Source organism: Acipenser ruthenus, chromosome 16, assembly GCF_902713425.1.
Source record: "Acipenser ruthenus chromosome 16, fAciRut3.2 maternal haplotype, whole genome shotgun sequence".
Classification (NCBI taxonomy): domain Eukaryota; kingdom Metazoa; phylum Chordata; class Actinopteri; order Acipenseriformes; family Acipenseridae; genus Acipenser; species Acipenser ruthenus.
In genome coordinates this window covers 10,756,748-10,777,742 of record NC_081204.1, presented here as the reverse complement: position 1 = coordinate 10,777,742, position 20,995 = coordinate 10,756,748, and the positions used below count along the sequence as shown (strand labels likewise).

Sequence of the window (20,995 nt, the reverse complement as noted above, 5' to 3'; positions counted from 1 at the left end):
GTAAGTGACTCTGCAGTTGATGAATAGTTCACACACCCTAGTCTCTGTAAGTTGCCTTGGATAAAGGCGTCTGCTAAATAAAATAAATAATACATTTTGCAATTATTCTTTAATTAACCAGAAGAATGAACCTCATTACCAAAGGGGGTTGTCCAAGAGGGAATAGGCATTATAAAGTGATTTGATTTGATTTGAATATGCCCTGTAAATAGGTTTTTAATTTTAGACAAAGGTTAAGATGTTGCTAGGCGACGCTTAAACAGGATGTGATCCATGACATGCAGAGTTCTATTCAAACAGACCTGCAAGCTTCAATAGGTGTTAACAAAGACCCGAAAATCCAATTTCCCATTAGCCTTAGCAACTTACCCGCATTAAAATACTACAGTGCTGTTCAAAAAGACTCTCCTGTCCTATACCACAGTCTAAGGTGGTCAATGGGTGTGGGTGTGACACTGGCCACCTTTCTAATAGTACAGGGTCAGCATTGCTTTAGGGTGGACTGTGTATAAGGAAAGTTTCTTGGACCTGACCCAACCAAATACACAAGGGGAGAAATTGAGACTGAAAACTACAGTAGGCTATACTGTACTTGGTACTCAAGGTTTCACATGGCTTGGGAAGGGGATGCAGAGTAGAGCTATGAAATAGGTAGACAATGGAGAAGAAAAGGGCCTTAAAAAGATTTTGTAGATGCTGTTAGCTGCTGTCCGTTTTCACATGCTTGTTTTGCTGCTCTTTTTCTGGTACTGTTTTCCAGGAAAATTTATCGAGCTGATTTTTCACCATGGGCTTATAGGGTATACTGGGCCTTTACATGTGTAAATACAAGCAACAGATTATCCTAGCCAGCAGATTAAGCCGATATCTGGAATCTCTCACTCCAGTCACAAGCTTTACAGCCTTTTTCTTAAGACCAGACAAATATACAGTAGCTTGCTAAGCTTACTAGGAATGACCTATTTCTGTGCCTGTGCACTGGCTGGATATATTGAGAGACAGGCGTAAACAAAGAGCTAGTTGCTTTGAAGCCAGTTACAGTTAGAGACATGCAGTATTTCACACAGATCTTCTTTATAACAATTTCTTATGCACAGACATTAACATACAGATTACACTCTTGGGGATGCATCAGTTATTTAGCAATCTGCATTTATGGAATAACTGCAGTACTCTACAAACATTTATGGAGTATCCTCTATATATTTTGTATGTGTGATACTGATAGTTTTCATACCATGTTTATAGTAGGTAAGAATGATAAAGCACAGTACAATAACTGCAAAGTAAGCATGGAAAACAAGACCAGAGAAATGCACCATGATAAACTTTTAAAAGTGCTTATAAATGAATTAGATGAGCCACCTTATTTATAAATGTTTCCAAGGTGACCAAAAACAGCAGCTTTATTTAGACGCTAACAACTCCAATCAGGAATGTATCTGCTGCTTGTGTGGTTATTGTCAGGAAAGTGAATACAAGATGCCAGTTCAAAAGGGTTGTGAATGACCCAGAAGACAGACAGGCTTGCTGTGAGCTAAGGCTTTGGCGTGGAGTGCAACATATAAATGAGGATTATGCATTCCAGCTATGTGCATAACTGTGTGTGTTTTGGTTAATGCCTGTTTATGTACAGAGACTTTGCCACCTGCTAGTGTCTCACATCCATTCAGTTGGGAACAGGACTCTCATCCTAAATACTGATAACACTACCTGATCTCCTGAGGCGTCGTCCTAACAGCTGCTCAAATCTGACGGGCGTCACTTGCCAAAATGAGGTCATCGAGGGTTGTTGTCTATGCCTTTTATTGTAATTTGACTGTCACTGGCAAAAAATCTCACCAGTAATTATGAAATCTTATTACACTCTATTAAGAATCATGTTATCAGTCTTTCTGACAGATAAGTCGAGCCATGCATGCAAAGGACAAACACAGCATTTTCTTCCCTGCATAACTTGCTTAGCTAAACACATCGCTTTTATTTATTTATTCCGCAGCTGCTCCGCTGCACACGCAGCAGATTAAAATGAATGGCATGCTTGACTACAAGAGAACTGACATGCCATACGTATACGGTATGCTGCTATATATAGGTATATCATCTATCTGTGCCTATAGTTATCTAGCTGGCCATCTAGTTACTGTACAGATTATCTTCAAAGGCATGCTGGGGTATCACAGTGGCTGTGCTATGATTCTTTAATGAGAGGCAATAATAGCACAATGACAGCTACAATATAGTCCTGTGGACTGAAACCATCAAACCTATTTCATTTAAATTCAAGCTAGTGCATTAACCAGCTGCACAACCCAGCTATCTTACCGGAGGCAGTGTTTAAATGTCATGTTGAGACAATAACTGATTATGGTGATATTATTGATAGTCTTATCAGGATTAATCGTGTTACAGACAGTATGAATCAGCGCCACTTATTGTTCATTATTTTCTCTTCTGATTTGTCCCTAAAGAGATGCTGGGGGTGCCATGTAACTGCCATGTAATTAAACTGGGCATTAAACATATAGATTCATTTATTTATTTATAAATGTAATTGGGCATCAGAATATTACTTTAATTCAGGTATCCCTATATTGTGGGAGAGGACCGTGGTATGGCTTTATTTTAAGAAGGCAACAAGCAAAAAAATAATTTGAAAAATTCATCATTAAATAGTCTTAAGTCATGGATGAGGTAGCTTAGAAAATAGTAAGGCTAGATTTAATTCTGCAACATGAACATATTGAAAGTTACAATCATCTTCTCAAGTACTTTTTAAGACATGATAACCAGGTTTTAAAACCTATTTTCGTACCTCTTATAAGCACAAGCAACATGATCACTTGCTTTTGTTGCCGTTTTTTGGGTTATACACATTTTTTACTGCATTAGTTGAAAAGTTGCTGCTATTTGCTGGTACCGCATCGCTTCATGTGTTCTAGTTTGAATTCACTCCAATGGCCTAGCTGCAATGAGACCATATGACCCACAGAAAATGTACCAGGATCCACCAGTTTATCTATATTGACATTGAAAAACATGATCCAAAAGATCCTCAGTACAACAAAAGGGGGCAGTAATAGCAGCAACAAGGCTATTAGGAGGTAAGAGAGTATATCTTAAAGCCCTGCATTAAGATGTATATGCTAGATATTAACCCACAGGTAAGCAAAGAGATTGGAAAGAAAAAGAAAAAGGAAAGGCTGCCAAGGCTCAGAAGAGCTACAGAAATGAAATATCTGCGAGGTAATGAGACTTCTTGTTTTCCTCTCAAAATGGTTGATACCTGACCCTGCCGGGATGTGAGGAAATGAAGAAGCCAAACATTGGTGAACGGTTTCAGACGCTGAGAAAGTCATGAATTGCTAATGAAGATGGCGCAGCTTAATTGTGACTTCCACAGATACAATCACTTCATTAAACAATATTCAGTTTGTTTTGAATAGTGTTCTGGTAAGAGTCAATGTTGCAAACAGTGTGATTTGTACATTGTATAGAAGACTAACTTAAATATGTCCCGATCACATCCAGTTTTACACTCATTTACATGTTGGCGTCTGTTTACGATAGTCTGTAGTTCAGCTTTCTGTGCTCTCTGTTCTGTCTGTGTTGACTGTAAAGATAGTTTTAATGTATCAGAATAAGAGTTGAATAAGAGTTCTACATTGTTGGACCTTACAGTCATGTTCAACTCCACACTAAAATGTCTCTTTCTGTGTAATTGATTTTACACTACAGTTAGTTTACATTTCCCAAGGTATTGCTCTGTAACTGGCATCCTGCTTCACTGAATGCTGGGCAGGTGAATAAGACTAACCATTGTGGGCCATCTTGAGGGAGAGGTCTGTTGTATATTGTTGTACCTTCAGGAATGTGCGCAGTTAAAACTGTTTGAAGGCTGTGACGAGCCCTCTAATATCTGTATTTCAGCAGTGTGTCTTTGGAATCCATTGCAGTCCCAGCCCAGTGTAAATCGCTTCATTTAGATTTACAGGTTATTCTCTCCCTTCAGTACTCTTTCCCATCACCATTTCCTGGAGGTCACTTGGGCTAATTCAGGCCCTTAAACCTCAGGGTAAAGTTCTGTTTAGCCCAGCTAGCTTCACTACCGCAGGGATCTCTTAATGTCCTTTGAATTAAGACGTATAACCACGTCAGACACAAGCAGCACACTGATAGATGCAGGAATTGATTGCAGTTAATCATAGTAAGCCTCTTTTCTTTAATTAAGAGGTTGAAGGAATATTGATTTGTTGTTTACTGAACTGATACCTGCCGGCATTTCAGCAGTGGAAGAACAGCTTGCTCTCAGGAATGCTTTCAGCGTTTGAATCATATACAGCCATCCTTTGGAAGCAGACTGTAGAATCCGATCCTGTCAGGAGGTAAGCTAGATGGACTGTGTGGCACCCTGTGCTGTTAGCACCATGTTTTGCACCGCCTGCAGTATTGGGATGGGTATTGTATATGGAGATTGAGGACAGATTCCTGCTGTCAGTTCTGTTGTTGTAGATGTAACTGGCAATGTTGTATGATGCACTGTCCTTACGGATTCTTACCACTGAGGTTAAAGTGGTTATAAATAGTGGGTGCTGGTCACCCTGTTCCATATATACACTATGATTTAATGAATGTGTGATGTATTCATAAAATGTCCACATCTTTAGCATTAGGAATAATGGAGAGAAAGGAAAACATAAGCTGTGTTGCACTGACAGTTTGTAAGTGTGGGGTTCATTACTTTGAAGCTCTACTGTAAAACAGGGCACAGTATGAAAAAATTATTTTATACAATGATTACTAATTAATGATGTGCCTTTGGTTGTTTGAAACAGGGAAATACTATAGTTAATGTTTAGTTACAGGAGATCGTAAAATCCTGGTATCAATATTGTTTAGATTTCATATACATATATAAATACTAACGTCCTAATGATATTTATATGAATTGCCATTGTCATTGGTATTTGGTACAGTTCCAGAGTAAACATGGTTATATTTACCGTCAGGTAGCAACAATCACTAAGGTAAATATATCATGAATGTGGCCTCCCTTATTCTTTTATTTAACCTCCCTTCCTATTGTGTTAGGGTGCTTGTATGGAGCAGAATGTAATGCACATGTATCTAGCATTTATAATCCACACAGCCTCATCTGAATAACTGAGCAACTAAGGAAATGCAGTAACGTCTGGGATGGAACACGGCAGTCGTTTTGTATCACTGCAGATGCAAATTATAATGTGGAGGTGGAAAGTTATCACCAAAAGTGAAAAAGATCTTAGCTTCTAACCCCTACATCACCAACAGCGAAGCTGTACATGCAGAGTTCTGCAGGACCTAAACAGAACACGGTTCACCTTAAATAAACTGCAGTTTCCACTCAGGGGCCATGACCGTCATGCTTGAACTATATGCCTTGAACCGGCTTTATGCCAATTTTTTGGTGGGCCTCAGTTGGAATAATGAATCAATTAGCAGCATTATATTCTTCACTAAATACTTCTTGTTTGAATCCCCCTGCGTTTGTTCTCCTATTCTCATTATAAAATGTAAACCCTGTAGATATTATCTATAGAGATTTTGATTTAGAGCTTGAGTGGGGAAATCGCTTTACTGTGCCTTTAATAACGTCTGAATTAATTACAGGAATGACAAAGAAAAAACAAGAAGAAAGGTCGTACTGTTATCCCTGGCTCTGCGTCTTTTGTTGGCCACTTGTGCTGGGAAGCTGTCTACAGTGCACACTGTCACGTCAAGGGGAGGCCATGCCTCTTTCCACATCACTTAGCATTGAGCTGAAGTACTGTATATGGGCATGGAAATGTCAAATCAATATTGCATGTGCATTGGATTTGGCATTCAGAAGACAGGGGCTATGCCTGTCAGTAGACATAATATTATTTTTGTCTCGGGTCATTGTTGGCAATAATGGAACTGAGATTGTGGGATGCACTTTGAACTTGCTATAAAGCAATTCTCCTTTACTGATCAGCAAAGATGCATGCTATTGACTTTCTTTAGGGTCTTATGACATACTGGAGTATGTGTTCTGGCCTGTTATTTTTTCCTCATTTTGATTAAACTTAGTGGAGACATCTTATTGGCTGAGCTACTGAAGGCTATGTCTTGGGAACCACCTATTTTAAAGAAACTGGCTGTGGACATTTAAAATAATTACAAAATATGAGCCCACAAGCTGGTCATTTTATCCATGGTAATGTCACCTCTAATGTATTACTTTAAGTCTTGGCTGCGGTTATGTAAGTCATGAGCACATCCAGAGAAATGTTGTTTATTGTTGGATGGCGTCAGCAGACACCATTGACCAATCAGCTTGTCTAATTTGCAATAAAAAGGTCCTTATATACTCTTTAGTAAGGTAGTCCAAGTGCTATACAAAATCAGTAAATAGAAATGGCTCAGAATAGGTGGGATTGTGAGGACACATGCACAATTGCAACATCTGGCTCACAGGTGAAATTAAAGAATGTACCTGTGAAAGGATCTGACACCTAGATTGTGAATTCCACAATGGCGCATTGAAAACATGGAAATTAAGGAATTAAGGAATCTGTTACTTTGCTATACTTTTACTATGGTAAACTTTTATAAGGGAATATGAGCAAAGAAGGCATTAAGGGCAATAGCAAACCTTTCACCATGGGAAATCATTCAACATTCAATACCAACATTTTAAAATCAACCCCCAATAACACCATAAACAGAACATGAAACATTGGGACTGATTTAATACAATTTGCACCAGCAATATGACTCAGGGTCTTTGTTACAGTTTGGTTGTCAAGAATTGCATTTTGGTGTCTTGATGAATAAGCCCCACTACTTAAAATGGAATAGAAAATGCTTGTTCATCTGAATGCTTAAAAGATAATGATCCTATAATTATACTCCATTACACGTTGCGTACATGTTTAGATGCATATGCACACCACAAAAAGCAGAGTGCAGACCTGTTTTACAAGAATTAGTAATCTAAGGGATTAAAGGGTGTATTAGGAATTAGCGTAGCAACATAGCCTCTTAAACATAAGATTATGTGGTCAGATGAATGTGTCCGTAGCTATTTACCACGTCCTGTCGTCTAAGTATAATCTTAGCTTGAACGGCTTATAGGGGTTCATGGTAGTAAAATTGAGTTCAGTAATGCTGTGTGGGGGAGCACTGGTTTAAAACGAGAGTGAATTTTCTGTTTGTTCTTCTCAATCAATAATTAATAAATGCATGGCAGTCAGAGTGGGAGAGAAAGGGGAGACATTTTAACGACAGTGTTCCTATACACTGATGCTTCAAAATAATTGACAGGCATGAGCTCTACCTGCTGCTTGTTGTCGAACTGTATTCAGATTTAATTGAAGACAAGATGGTTGTTGTAATAAATGAATATCTGCTACTGGCATTTTAGACTGAAGCCACTCAGAGATAAATGTACTGTAGTTCGGTCCATGAGAGCTGATACAATGGTACATTACTAAAAAGAGAATCCAACGTAAAATATGTTAGCTTATACAACAAGCATTGAGAGAGCAAGCATCAAATAACTTTTTCATATGGGATGCTGCCGTGTGAATGTATTTTAACAGAATCACATTTCAGAATCTATTATGCATTCATTCAAATCCAATGACAAATGACCAGGTGAATTGCACTGTTCCACATTATGACAATTTGGTAATCAGATGCAGAGCTTGATTTAAGGAAAGTAATGGTTATTTCACTCACAAAGCTCTCTTCCTTTGTGAAATAACTACAGTAGCTAATGTAGTACTTGTTTGCTGGGCAAATCCAGTATTATCCAAATATTAACTAGAGTTGAGGCTCAGTATTCACAAGTTAAAAACTGCAGTTACTATCTGTTTAATGAAACTTGTATTTATTAAACTCTCATTAAAAATAATTCATTCAGAGAAATCAGTGATGCTGTGGCCAGTATGCCATTGTGGGGTGGTGTCAGAGGGCACCGTTGATTGCTCAACTATAATTTTTTGAGCAACAACCTGAATTATTTTTGGTCATGTGACCCTGCATTAGCCAATTGGGAATGAACATTTTTGTCTTTTTAGTAAAGCATGTGATGTCAGAGACCAATTTTTTTTTTTTTTGCGGTTGACTGCTGACTACCTTACCTTGCCTATGAAGTCAGTATGAGATCATTGAATTAGTGCTTAGAAAACTATATGTTGTGAACCACTTGTCTGAAAAATCATGTATTTATTATGAGAAGATGCTATTCTACTGAGAAACCACTTTAATGAAACTTTTGTTTCATGAAATCTGTCGTTTCTATTCATGTCAAGCTTTTGCTTACATCTTGTTTTTCGTTACTCCCCCTTAGGTTCTTTATTGTTACTTCTGGGTGCATCTGAAGAGCCCACCAGAGGATTGTTTACAGCCAGTCCAGTCAGCACACAATGGATGTCTCCCCAACTAGAGCCCCTGGACTCTTCAGAGCAGGCCGAGCTTGCACCTCCTGAGCCGGCTGGCCCTGGCATTCCTGATTTCCTGACTGCCTCCCAGGAGTCGGGCTTCTCCAGCGACGAGAACGAGGGGATACAGTTGAACTACTTCTCAGACGATCTGAACGACATCGTCTTGGATACAGGGTCTCCAGAAGGTACATAGATGGAGTGCTATTACCTATGCTTCTTTCAGATTCTTGGTTCTGGAGCAGACATACTGCATGTCCATTATTACAAGTCTGTTTTATATTAATAAAAATCGTTTATTAACCAAAGCTGGGGCTATGTCCATAACTTTTAAATGTAGTATCTGGGGATGAGACTTGCTTAGGACATTAGCTCAAGTTCTGGAAAATCGCTGATTGAAATGTGATATTGGAGACTAGGGAGGCAGCATATAGAGAACCTTGTCTGTATGTCAAACTTGGACATGTACATACAGTGGATGCAGGTTGTGGTGATCTATATTTTTATTAAACTGTTGGGTCTCTATATTTACAGTCATGATGGGGCTATATTTCACTAACATACTTGTTATTCATGAAACTGTGCCAGTTAAATAACTCAAGGTTTGTGAATTGGGAACAGTGTTGAAATATACATCTAGTATGTCATTTTCTTATAAAGAGATCCCTTTCATACAGTATTAGTTCACTGAATGTGTAATGTACAGTATGATAAATATGCATTTTGTATAACACATGCTGGTCTTCACATGGATAACTTCATAGTTCCAAAATCAATGTTCAAAATCTATGATCACTGGGAATACATAATTCAGTCAGCACAATTCAGTGCTTGTATAAGCCTGTCCTACACCACATAGTACATACAGAACCCACTTTTGCCAAGTCCAAACATTTTTCTTATTTTTTTTCATTAATCTCCATCACTTCACTGAAAGCTGTGCTAAAATATGAGTGCATCTGTAACTCTTGCCTGGGAGAAGTTGGCATTTTCAGTACACCCTGCTGCCTATGATCCACGTCAGTCAGTCAAGAGCTGTCAAAACTCCACCTCATACTGACAGGTTGGAGAACAGTGCGTGTCAGATTGAGTGTTGGGATAACTGTTTGGAATGCAAAGTTAGAGCTGTTTCAGAATACTGTAAAAGTGCTTGAACTTCCATTCGTTTCCATTCAAATCGCAGGGAGATCTAATTTATTATTTCATTGATTCGTGTAGGGTTAAGGGGATTGTGAACATGTGAATAGAAGTGACTATTAAATAATGAATTGAATCAGCATTGTGAGCGTAATATGAATGGAAACTAATGGAGGGTTTGTCTTTGTAATATTGGTTTGTTTAATAGGCTACTGTATAATTTATAAATTAGAATGACGTTCTATTCAATTCTGTCAAAGGGGAGACTTCTGTTTTTGTCAGTCTTTTCTTTTTCATTTACCATCACACTTTTCTTTGGCGTACAGTGATTCAGTGTAATTGTTTTTGATGACTACTACAGTTATAGCAGCACAGTAAAATATTTAGGCAGTAAGTGACTCTGTAGTGTTTGGATTTCTGTGGCTACAAGGAATGTAAGAGAATCACAGTAAATAGATTGTTCTGTACCACATTTATCCATACCCTGGAATTTTTTTTTTAAATTATGGCACCGCTATCCATGTAGCGGCTATCAAAAATTACCAAATAACAAAATAACACGTACGTTATGAAATGTCTGTCTGGCTGTCAAAACCAAAGATTTTAAAGCGTTTCAATTTAGTGCAAAGATTGGAACAGTATTATAAGACATTGGTAAAATGTTTTAGTTTTATTCAAAGTATTACGGTTAAGTATTAAATCTGTTACTTTTGTGTGCTGTACATATCCCCACATATATGTATTTTTCACTCAAAATTGCCTTTGCTTTGATGTTTTTAGTCACGGTCTCTGAGGTGCTGTCAGTTCTTTGTACTTAAAATCAACTAATTACCACCAAAGTTAACTGGCCTCATTTTGTTCCAGAATGTGATGGCCCGGCAGCCAGTTTCAGCCAGCAGTTTATAGACCTAAGAACAAAACACTGTTTAATCTGTTTGGGTTCCCTTTGAAATGTTAATTTAACTCTAATTAAAGCTGCTTTGTCTTTGAGTATTAGCACATTTAACTAGGTCATTAAACAGGTGCACAGACAAGCCTCCAGGTGATTTTCAATGCATGATTTGGCAGAAATTCCACCCCTTCCAAAAAGAAAAGAAAAAGCTGCATTTCTTCCATTTCTCCTGTAAATTGACATTCCTTAAGGTCTGGCCACTCAAGGGTAAGAGATATTCTCAAATGAATGATTCACAGAAGTGCACTTCGAAAATGCTTTCAATTTGAAAACTAGGGCAGGCCCCTGGGCTGGGCTGCAGTGGGGGTCAGAGACACACCATCTGCTTTTTGACAGCCTGCCCAGGTATGACAGGTATCTGGTCAAAGGGGATGACACCCTGCTGGTGTAAGTCACCCCTGTTTTTTATTACAGCAACAGGGCATCCCCCTGGATTGCATCAACCCACTTTAGGAATGTTGTTGATGCAATCCAGGGTGATACACTAGTGCTGGATAAAGGTATGCAGGGTGAGTCATACAGTCAGGGGAGTGCGGGTTAGTATCCTGGTGGTGCAGAGTTGCTGGTCTGTGCTGGGGGTTCCACAGGGAGCCTTGCACTGGCTTTGGCGCTCCTGCAGGTTATGGAGGCAAAATAGACCAGGACTGTTTCTCTTAATCTCACTCCCTGTTGGCCAGACAGATATCTAACGCCTGAAGCTTGCTGTAAAGCGCCTGGGTGTAAAGAGGAAATTGCAGGAGACCCATTGACCTTCCGTACTCCTGAACTGTTGAGATAATTGGACATTCTAAATTGGGAACAAAAATGGGGGGGTAAAGTAATTGGGCACTTAAAATGAAGGGGAAAAAAGAAAAAGGTGAGTGCTTGTTTTCTGATGTCTTGTTTCTTTCTTTCCCAAATGCATTCTAGATCCAATATATTTTATGAATTGCTGATTCTATGTAGTTTGGTTGGATATCTTGTGAAAATAGTCTTTGTCTAAAGGTTTTACATCCAGAAGAGTAGCTTTGATGCCAAATTGCGGTTGTCAGTTATTATTATGATTATTATTATTATTTTTGGTGGCTGTAAATTTGTAAGTTCTACAGCTTTCAATTTGTGAAAATCCAGATTTATTTAGGAAAAAAGTAAGAAAAAAAAGTATATAAAAACCATAAAATTTATATAACATTTTTTTATATGCTTTAGCTTACCTCTCTGGGCTTTAGAGTGCTTACCTATGCTTTACCCGTCGTTACACTTTGCTAGTCTTTTACTGTGGGAGACTTATATAAGGGAAATAGCTCTGGAAAGTACCAGCCCCAGTTATGACAATTTGTGTTTTACCAATGTCTTGGGTAAGATGAGAGCAGACAGTCTTTAATTTAACAATAACCCCCTTTTCTCAGCTTATCTGTGGCCATGTGTTTGCAAAATGGAACATCTGTCTGGACTAAATCAAAAGCAGCTGAGCAGCATGCTATGAGTTTAGATACACTATAGCACCCTTACTGGATTTCAAGCGACCAGGCTTGATAGCATAGAGAGAGCACATGTTCACTTCTGTTTTGTCACTACCACGTTACATGACTGGTATCTCTGTTTCAAATGTACTTCCTTGACTCACACTAGATGCCAGTATCCAACACCAAATTAAAAGCACTTTTAAAAGAATTCATAACAAATTAAAATGGTTTACCCTTTTATATAATTATATAAACAAAGATATTTAGTTGACGTCTATGAATCTCAATGATGAGGATTGTAATTCTGTAAGCAGGACAAGATTTAAACATGTAAGGTGCCTGTACATACCCTTATCCAATTGTGGTAAAACTTGGCTACATATACATATAGTTTTTTGGGTAGAATGTGACACATATTTACATGTACACAGGTGCACAGAAGGACATGACAGTTGCCCTTGTAACTCATTCTGACACACACTATTCTCCTATCTGTCAGTAAGTGGTGGAGTATTTTTACAGTTGTAGCTGGGGATGTGTGTTATTAACATACTTGCTGATTTTGCAACCTTCCAAGGGTTTAAGCCCTTTGTGATACACAGATGATGTCCTACGCAAGCTGTTACTGCAGACTGATAATTGTGGGCCTGACCTTAATGTTTAATGCAGAGCTAGCTGCAATGTCTGGAGCTGGTTGGCGCCTGGACAGGCACAGATGCTACGGGATGAATCAAAGTCTGCTTTGCCAGAGAGTCTCTTATATGGCAGGGTTCACCCCGTGTCTCATTACTGAAAGCTGAGATGAGCTGCAGTCTGCGAGGTTGCACGAAGCATGGTCTCTTTCTCCTTCCGTCATTCACTGTATGATAACGAAAGGATTTCAATAACTGAGGCTTCTTTTTTTTCCTTAAGGTGTATATGCACTGCCTTCAGTTTTTATTTCGTCAAATATTTTGCTAGCTCTGCTATAAAGTGTATCAGTGACACCTCACAGTGAATGTAAAATGGAACTCATGTTTGGGTAAATTATTATTTATTTATCTCCTAGCAGATGACTTTATTCAGGGCGACTTACAATTGTTACAAAATATCACAGAACAAATATTGCATTATAAAATATCATAGTACAGATACGAGCAGTTATGAAAGTACAATAAGATCAAATTCAAGTAAGAGCAAAATAAAGAATACGGTAACAGCGAGTTTGACTATGAGCAGTTCAACCTTATAGTAAATATTTGCTTATATGAGTAAAGTCCAGTAAAAACATGTAGTAAGTATGTTAAGTGGATGAGAATGATTTCATATAAGAGCAATTCCAAAAGTATGGTTACCTGTAAAAGTAAAATCAAATACAAGATACAGTAAGTAGTTATAGTTAGGAGCAGAAGATAAATGCTGCAAGGTATGGAGCAGTTCAGTGCAAGTACAAGCTGATGCAAGTACTGGTACAATTGTGTGCCATATAGTCCAGTATGGTCGAGAGTTGTGAGGTTTACAGCTGTCTGAACAGGTGTGTCTTGAGGAGGTGCCGGAAGGTGGTCAGGGACTGAGCATATTGAGTTATTACCTGTCTGTGAGCTTGTCTGGAAAACTCTAACTGCCTAGGACTGAACAGACATCCTCTTTCCATTCAAATCATGTGACAAAATGGCCCTTGAACTTGGTTGGCCCCACCTACTCTCACATGATCCCATGATTAGGATGGAATGAGGAAGACTGTTCAGTGCTAGGTAGTTAGAATCCTCCGGATAAGCAAGGTCAAAGCCAGTTATAGACAGACACAGAGAAACCGCTCACAGCAATAGCCACTCACACTTATTGCAAACACAGTAATAAAAAGACAAGGAAAAGGTGAATGAAGCTACATTAAATGAAAATGTCATACACATACATATGCCCCCACCATAAAGAGGTGACTTACTACATCCATACTCTTTCTTGCTTGGCTAAGGTCCCATATGATAGGCAATATATCCATATCTATATCTATGTGCTTGTTGTATCTTGTGTTACTGTCATCCCATAGTGCAGAACCATTTCATTATGAATGATGGAGTGGTGCAACTGTATTACTACTGTCAGAATGTGTCAGAAGACAGTGTTTTATTTCCCCACTAAATTTTGTACCAGTTGTTCATTTCATTTTTTTTGTTACAGTAGGTTACCATCCTGCTTCTTTACAACCGTCATCTTCACCAGACAGGACAGCAAGCGATGGGGATTCCTCTCTCTCTCTCTCCTCATCTGAGCCCCTCAAACCAAGACTGACCAACACCCCCATCCCAGAGCTGTGGGAAGAGCAAGGAGAAACAGCTTCAACAAACCAGTCGGAACCTGTGCATTCTAGTTTGCCCATGGCACCAAGCTCTTCCCCCAAGTCGACTGATCAAAGAGACACACACCTGGTTGCAGTGACAGAGGAAGACTGGCACGCCACATTGCTTGCTGAAATGACAACATTCCCAGATGCTGAAGGATCAAGTTATGGGCCTTTCAAAGAGCCAGGTTTGTTGTCTTTATCGACAGCTGAGTCGGATACTAACACCTCTCCCGAAAGACCTTCCATGGATTATTCAGCAGTCAATGAAAGTGACATACTGCTAGACACAGTTCCCATGGTAACCACTGTGCACAGGATAACTGACAGCAAGACCCATGAAAGTGGTCCTAGCACCACAGTTATTCACTCTGTTTCTTCCACTCTAATTCCTTGGAATGAACCAGCGGGTTTGACGGAAAGCACAGAGCCATATTTCAGACAGGAAGTCACCACGGAGACTGGCAGTGTGAAAACAGAATCGCCTCAGGGGTCTCCACAGGTAAGCACACCCATAAGGAGACTAATTAACTGATTCATGTGGTATTTTCATCTATCTTTAATATACGTGGTGTGACCACTAAAACGATTCTGTCTTTGTTGACAAACAGTAGTGCTGTAATGGGACTGAAAAGTTGAAATTTTTACCAGTGCCTTAGTGATATACATGTAATACTGTCAGGAAGTCATGGGCAGCCAGGAAGGCACTGGTTCAATGTGACAAGTCTGCAAGGTGTTTAAATAATTCTGGAGTGATACATGGCCATTCTTCAATAATTACCACCTCTAATTCCTGGAGGAAAGACTGTTCCTTATAGCAGTAGCTTGATCAAAGTCTGTTATATTTAACGTTCAGTGATCCTAACTATGGCTGACCGAGTCCCAATTGAAACAGTTTTGATTTGGATCTTCTGCTGATGAAATAGAACAATTCTGATTTCAAATTGCTTTCAAGTCAGTCCCACTGGCAGATGAAAACTTGGCATAAGATCTAGACAAACCTAAATAAGAAGCTCGACAAATTAAGCTTTATTAAAATGTATCTTCCAGACAGCCTGCTGTTTGTCACAGCATGCTGCGGGGAACACTGTTGTGGCAGTGGTAGGGCGAGAGCTATTTTAAAGGTACATATTTATTTAGCAAAAAATGTTTTCCCACCTAAAGATTTACTTTAAAACTAAAAATTTAAGGGAGAAGATTTATTTCCTAACACCCCCAGTAGCACTGCAAGGCTTTCACATTTAATTGCAATCTTTTTTTGTCCCCACCTCTTTAAATTGCTAATGCTGTTGAAGTTGCCTGCAGGAGCCAATACTGAGAATACACAGGCGCACAATGTCGCAGACTCGGACAAAATCGCCAGCGCTTCCGATAATTTGAACTGCATTAATGATGACAATGCAAGTTCCTTCAATGAACACTGCTGAATCACTGGGGATAAGATTCGCCATTGCTGTCTTGGGGGATTTAAACCGAGGTAGTGACTGCAGAGTCTTTTCCACATATACCGCAGAGCAGATGCTTGATTGGCAGTGAGTATTGGCCAGCCTGTGTCACAAAGGAGCAGGACCTCATTTTGTCTCTGCTACTGCTGGAGATTTAGCCTTTGCAGCCACTTTGTTTCAATCCTCTTCCCTTTTCTGTGGCTGGCAAGAGCAATTAGTGATATCTGCTGGGAGTAAGCTAGTACAAACAATAGGGTTATTTACTGAGACAGGAGTTGACAATGATCAGGATTTATGAGATGAAATTTGTCCAAGGCCCAACCCTCCAAGAGGGCTATGCAAATTAGATGTTCACTGGATTATGAAAAATACTATAATTTATTCAGATTCCTGGTGCCCTGTCATGTCACAGTTGATTTAGAATGGTGTTACATCCTCCACCCAGAAACCTGTGTGCTTTTCATCTTGCTATATTGGGAGAAATATTGGAAGAATACACAGCAGGCTTTCACCCCACAATTGAAGACCAACTGTAATGTTTCAACAGCTTTAACAGAGCATGTTTTGAAGTATTTAAAATAATAAGACACGCTCACTTGACAGTCCTGAGGTAAGCAGTTTGCGAATATTCTGGGACTTGTTTTCAAGTGGACAGGCATAATGTCTCAGAGGAATGTTATTGTAACAGTATAAAACTGGCAAAAATTTATTCATCTATTGTTCTGTATAGATACGTACTAGTTTTATAATGTTCATTTTATTCCCCTGAAAATGTGCCTTTGCAATATAAACAGGACCCACTATGTTTTATGCACAGTTGTTTGGTGTCTGTTTACTGCACTTTTAAAAAGCTACGTAGTAATCCATTTCAGTTGTGTCGACCATTTGTTTTTTTAGGGTTAACTAGAGTTAAATGCTCGATGCAATTGAGGGTGGAATGCTAAAAAATAAACAAAAAAAAAAAGAAAGCAACTGTGGTATATTTTATGTTTGCAGTAGTTTTACCTGTAAAGGGCTATCACAGAGCCTCTACTATTATTATTATTATTATTATTATTATTATTATTATTATTATTATTATTATTATTATTTATTTATTTCTTAGCAGACGCCCTTATCCAGGGCGACTTACAATCGTAAGCAAATACATTTCAAGTATCACAGTACAAGTAATAATACAATTAAGAGCAAGATAAATACAATGACTTTGGTTCAAGCAAGTACAAGTGTGACCAAATACAATTCAATAATACAGCAGATAACAGTGTCAGTGATCTGGCTCCAAATACTCTATGTTTTCCATTGCAGTTCAGTCAGTAAAATAAACGTATGGGATATACGGTATTATATATAAAATTCATTTTTTTTATTTTTTCAGGTTGTTTGCACTGACTGGAGTGATCTAACTGGGAAAGGTTATGTTATTCTCAACATGACTGAAAATAATGACTGCGTAAGTCTTTTTTTTTTAACCCAGTGCTTATTCTGAAAGTAACCTTGTATGAATGGGTTATATGCACTGCTACTATTAGTCATATAAAGTCATATACATGCTACACAATCTATTTCACTTTTTTTTTTTTAAATAGGACATTCTGACTGACTTCAGTATAATGTATACATTAATTGATAGTTTAGGTTTACACACAAACCTACAATGTATTTTCTATGTCTATTATGTATAATTTTTTCACTGTATTTTTCATTACATTTGATGGATAATAACCTATGGATGAAACCTCCAGTGTAATATAAAGTTTAAATAATTCTGCTGATGCTATCTGTATACTGCCATTTTGAAAGACCTTGCACAAAGTCACAAGCTAGTTTACTGGGTAAATCAATTGTAATGATGTCTATGCACATCTATACACAGCATTTATTTAGCATGTTTATATATATATATATATATATATTTATAAATGTATTGCATCCTGTCAGCTTCATTGAAATGCAGCACAGGATCGTATCATACAAACGTTCCACAAGAATACTGTGTTTATCCTGTAAATATAAAGAACACCAGAAACTTATTTTGTGTTCACTTATCCCCCTGATCGTAGTACAGTTTACTTATTTTGTTGAATTTTGTTGTTTGTCGGTTTTCTTACAGGGAAATAGTTAAAAGCATTATATCTCTGTATCTGTTCATCTTTGTATCTGATTGGCTACAAAGATCAGTGCATTGCTAATCTATTAAACTACAGTTTTTAATAACAACTCGTTATAAAGGATCTTATAATGTCCTTAACTGCACGTGGTTTTGAATTTAATCTTACATTGCTAGGAAAGAACACATTAACATTAAAAGTGTTCGTGACCAGTTATGCTCTTGCATCAGTCAATACACAACATCTCTGTATTTTTTAAGTAGTTTACTCCATCATTTTCCTCCCAGACTGATTGACATCTAGTTACCACAATATTTACGCTAAATGAAGCATTCCCTCATTTTAAATTGCTCAGTCCAATTCATGGCACAAGCAGCTGCAGCCAGCTTCCCAAAGAGTTTGATATCACCATGGAAACAGTACAAAACCAGTTGTTAGAATCAACATGACCTTTTCTGTTGTCAAGGCAACTGGTGTGAATTCAAGGACCCAGAGGAGGCAGGAAGTGCTTGAGAAAAAGATATATCAGGAAACCAGACCAAGCAATGAAGAGGCATTCTACACTAGCAACTTTCTAGAATGTTCTTGGGATGCCAGTATGATGCTGAGTCTGGTTGTTCTAGAGCAGTGAGAATGATCTTGGGGTATTTATAATCAGGCCTGCAGCCATACAGACTTGGAGCTTGTCATCTCTCAGAAGCTAAGTAAGATTGGCTCTGGTTAGCACCAGGATGAGAGACCTCACTGGAATACCAGGTGCTACAGGATGTTGTGCTGAGTGTCAATAGGGGGAGTCTTCCATTTGGTCCATAGGCCAGCCAAATGCCCCACTATTTCAAATATATTGACACATTTAATTTTATGAAAAATAAGCTGTCTAAAAACCTACAGTACCACTAACCCATTGCAAGACTCCAGTAAGCACTACTGGTAGTAATTCTGTTCTGAGTGATTTTGATGGCATGTTTAGAGTTATGAAGGCAATCAACCCAGGATCTGATAGTGGATCATTCATTTTCCTATCCTTTACGGCCACTGACAGAATTACGGTGGCGATCAATGGTAATTCAAATAACTTTTTGTAAATGCTGATGCAATGTCAGATGGAAAACCTTTTTGAAGCTTTGATAAAGATTGATTGTTGTTTGGCCATTTTGCTAGCACATCAGTAGTATACATTTAGCCATTTTTAGACAGCACAATGAATGTAGTAAATTAAATTGTGCTGTCCTTGAACTCAGATAAAACATGGTCCCTGTGCTCACTTCTCATCAGCTAGTAAATGTGATTTAAGATTTGATTCGTTTAAGAAACACAGCATTACGTTTGCCCATACATTTGTAACCTTTGTTACTGAAAAAAAGATAAAAACAAAGTAAGTTTTATCAAAACAAACCATCAAGAAACAACTTGGAGTTATTGAAGTAGGAGCTGTCTAGCAGTTATTATAGGAGCTGTCTAGCAGTTATTATAGGAGCTGTCTAGCACTTTCTGGGCTGTATTCTGTTCGTACTTACTGAAAAGCTTTCAGATGTCTTAACGTACCTCAGATTTCTACATTACCTCTATGGAGAAACATGTAAAAAATATATTTTTTATATATATACAGTATATATTTCTATTTAAATGAAATCTAGATGGATTTCCGTGGAGAGTCATCTCTGTGTGCACATGATCTTCAAATGGTCTTGAACGTTAGGGGAAAAAAAAACATAGAACTGGTTCTGCAGTAGTCTACTATCAGTTACTGATGATAAATGATCTACATGGAAAACAATATCCCTAAAAGGAAAACAGAGGTCATTTCCCCTGGTTGTAGATTGCAGATAGGTACTAAAAAGAAAACCTATTATATTTTTTGTCCAGCGTTTTGATCAATCTTTCTGTGATTGCCGATAAGATTCTGTCACTGATCAGGCAGTCGCTAACATGCCCCATTGCCTCTGTTTGCATTAGGAGCTCTTCCGAGTGGAGAACGGGGACAGGCTCCTGGCCATGCTGGAAAAGGCTTTCTCCAGGAAGATAGACAACCCCCAGGGAACCTGGTTCATTTCTCTAAGCAAGCCCAACAGACAGGACAAGCAGTTGCTGATGACACTGGCTGGTGAACAAGGTAAGCTTTACCGTGGAGGTTTGATCCTGAAAAATTAAGTGCTTTTAAACACCACAGGTCAAACAATATATACCAACACAAATCTCTGAAATGTCCCACAATTGTATATGATATACACACACCCCTCTCCCTCTCCCTCTCCCTCTCCCTCTCCCTCTCCCCCCCTCTCTCTCTCTCTCTCTCAGTATCTATCTTTGTTACCTCCTCCTATATGCATTGTATACAAAAGCACAAACTCTCATTTTAAATCTTTTTATCCCCTTTACTTTCTGTCTTTATAGGGGTGATACCCACGAAAGACGTACTCTCCATGCTTGGAGAAATCAGGAAAAGCTTATATGACGTAAGAAATCTTTGTTTCAACTATTCTAAAATTAAGCATGTCAAATTGCTGCCAGTACACAATGCTGCAAAGCTTAGTAAGTCCTTTTGTATTCATCAGCCAAGGTTAATATCACTTTACTGCCTGAAAAGAAAACAAAATGTGAAACTAATAAAGAGAAGCAAAAGAAAACAGAACCAAAAAAATACCTAGAATTAATTATAGCAATTCTAAAAGAATCTTTGAATACAAAAGTTGTTCTCAATGTCATTGTAGCTAACGAAATAGTTCCATAGATTTTCTCTGCTATGCACGTTCTTTCATTAAATAGCTCTCAAATGTGGAGTTTTGAAAGAAACACTTGGGTGATGTCACCTGGAAGGTGAATTTGTCCCGACCCCTTCACTGGCGTCTTTCCTGTCTTTAGTTTAAACTAAAGTAGTACCAAATACATTTTGCTGTAACATAAGTTTCAAAACTGAACATTGAAGACCTATTTAGCTAATGGAAGTGCAAAGCAGGTAAGATTTATGAAATGATTTTGTTAGCTACAATCACTTTAAAACATTGTCAAGGAATTGTATTAAGTTATCAGTATTACTATATATTCTACCATTTAGTGTTTTTTGTACAGTACTTATGGATGAAAAATCTTGTTTCACTAATCTCAAGAACTTACCATTTAGAACGTAGAAATAGGCAA

The 20,995-nt window shown here is 38.2% G+C and overlaps 1 protein-coding gene across 2 annotated transcripts in view; it reads left to right on the top strand.

Annotated features, from left to right (window-relative positions):
• The window catches only part of LOC117411982 (podocalyxin-like protein 2), a 28,067-nt gene that overhangs the window by 1,841 nt on the left and 5,231 nt on the right, over positions 1-20,995 (top strand). Inside the window, exons 2-6 of one of the 2 annotated variants that reach the window (XM_058988783.1) lie at positions 8,357-8,635; positions 14,145-14,803; positions 17,125-17,199; positions 19,814-19,970; positions 20,252-20,313. In XM_058988783.1, the coding sequence (XP_058844766.1) occupies positions 8,357-8,635; positions 14,145-14,803; positions 17,125-17,199; positions 19,814-19,970; positions 20,252-20,313 (1,232 nt within the window). Of the gene's footprint in view, positions 1-8,356; positions 8,636-14,141; positions 14,804-17,124; positions 17,200-19,813; positions 19,971-20,251; positions 20,314-20,995 lie in introns of both variants that reach the window. The other variant, XM_058988782.1, reaches the window with a different exon arrangement.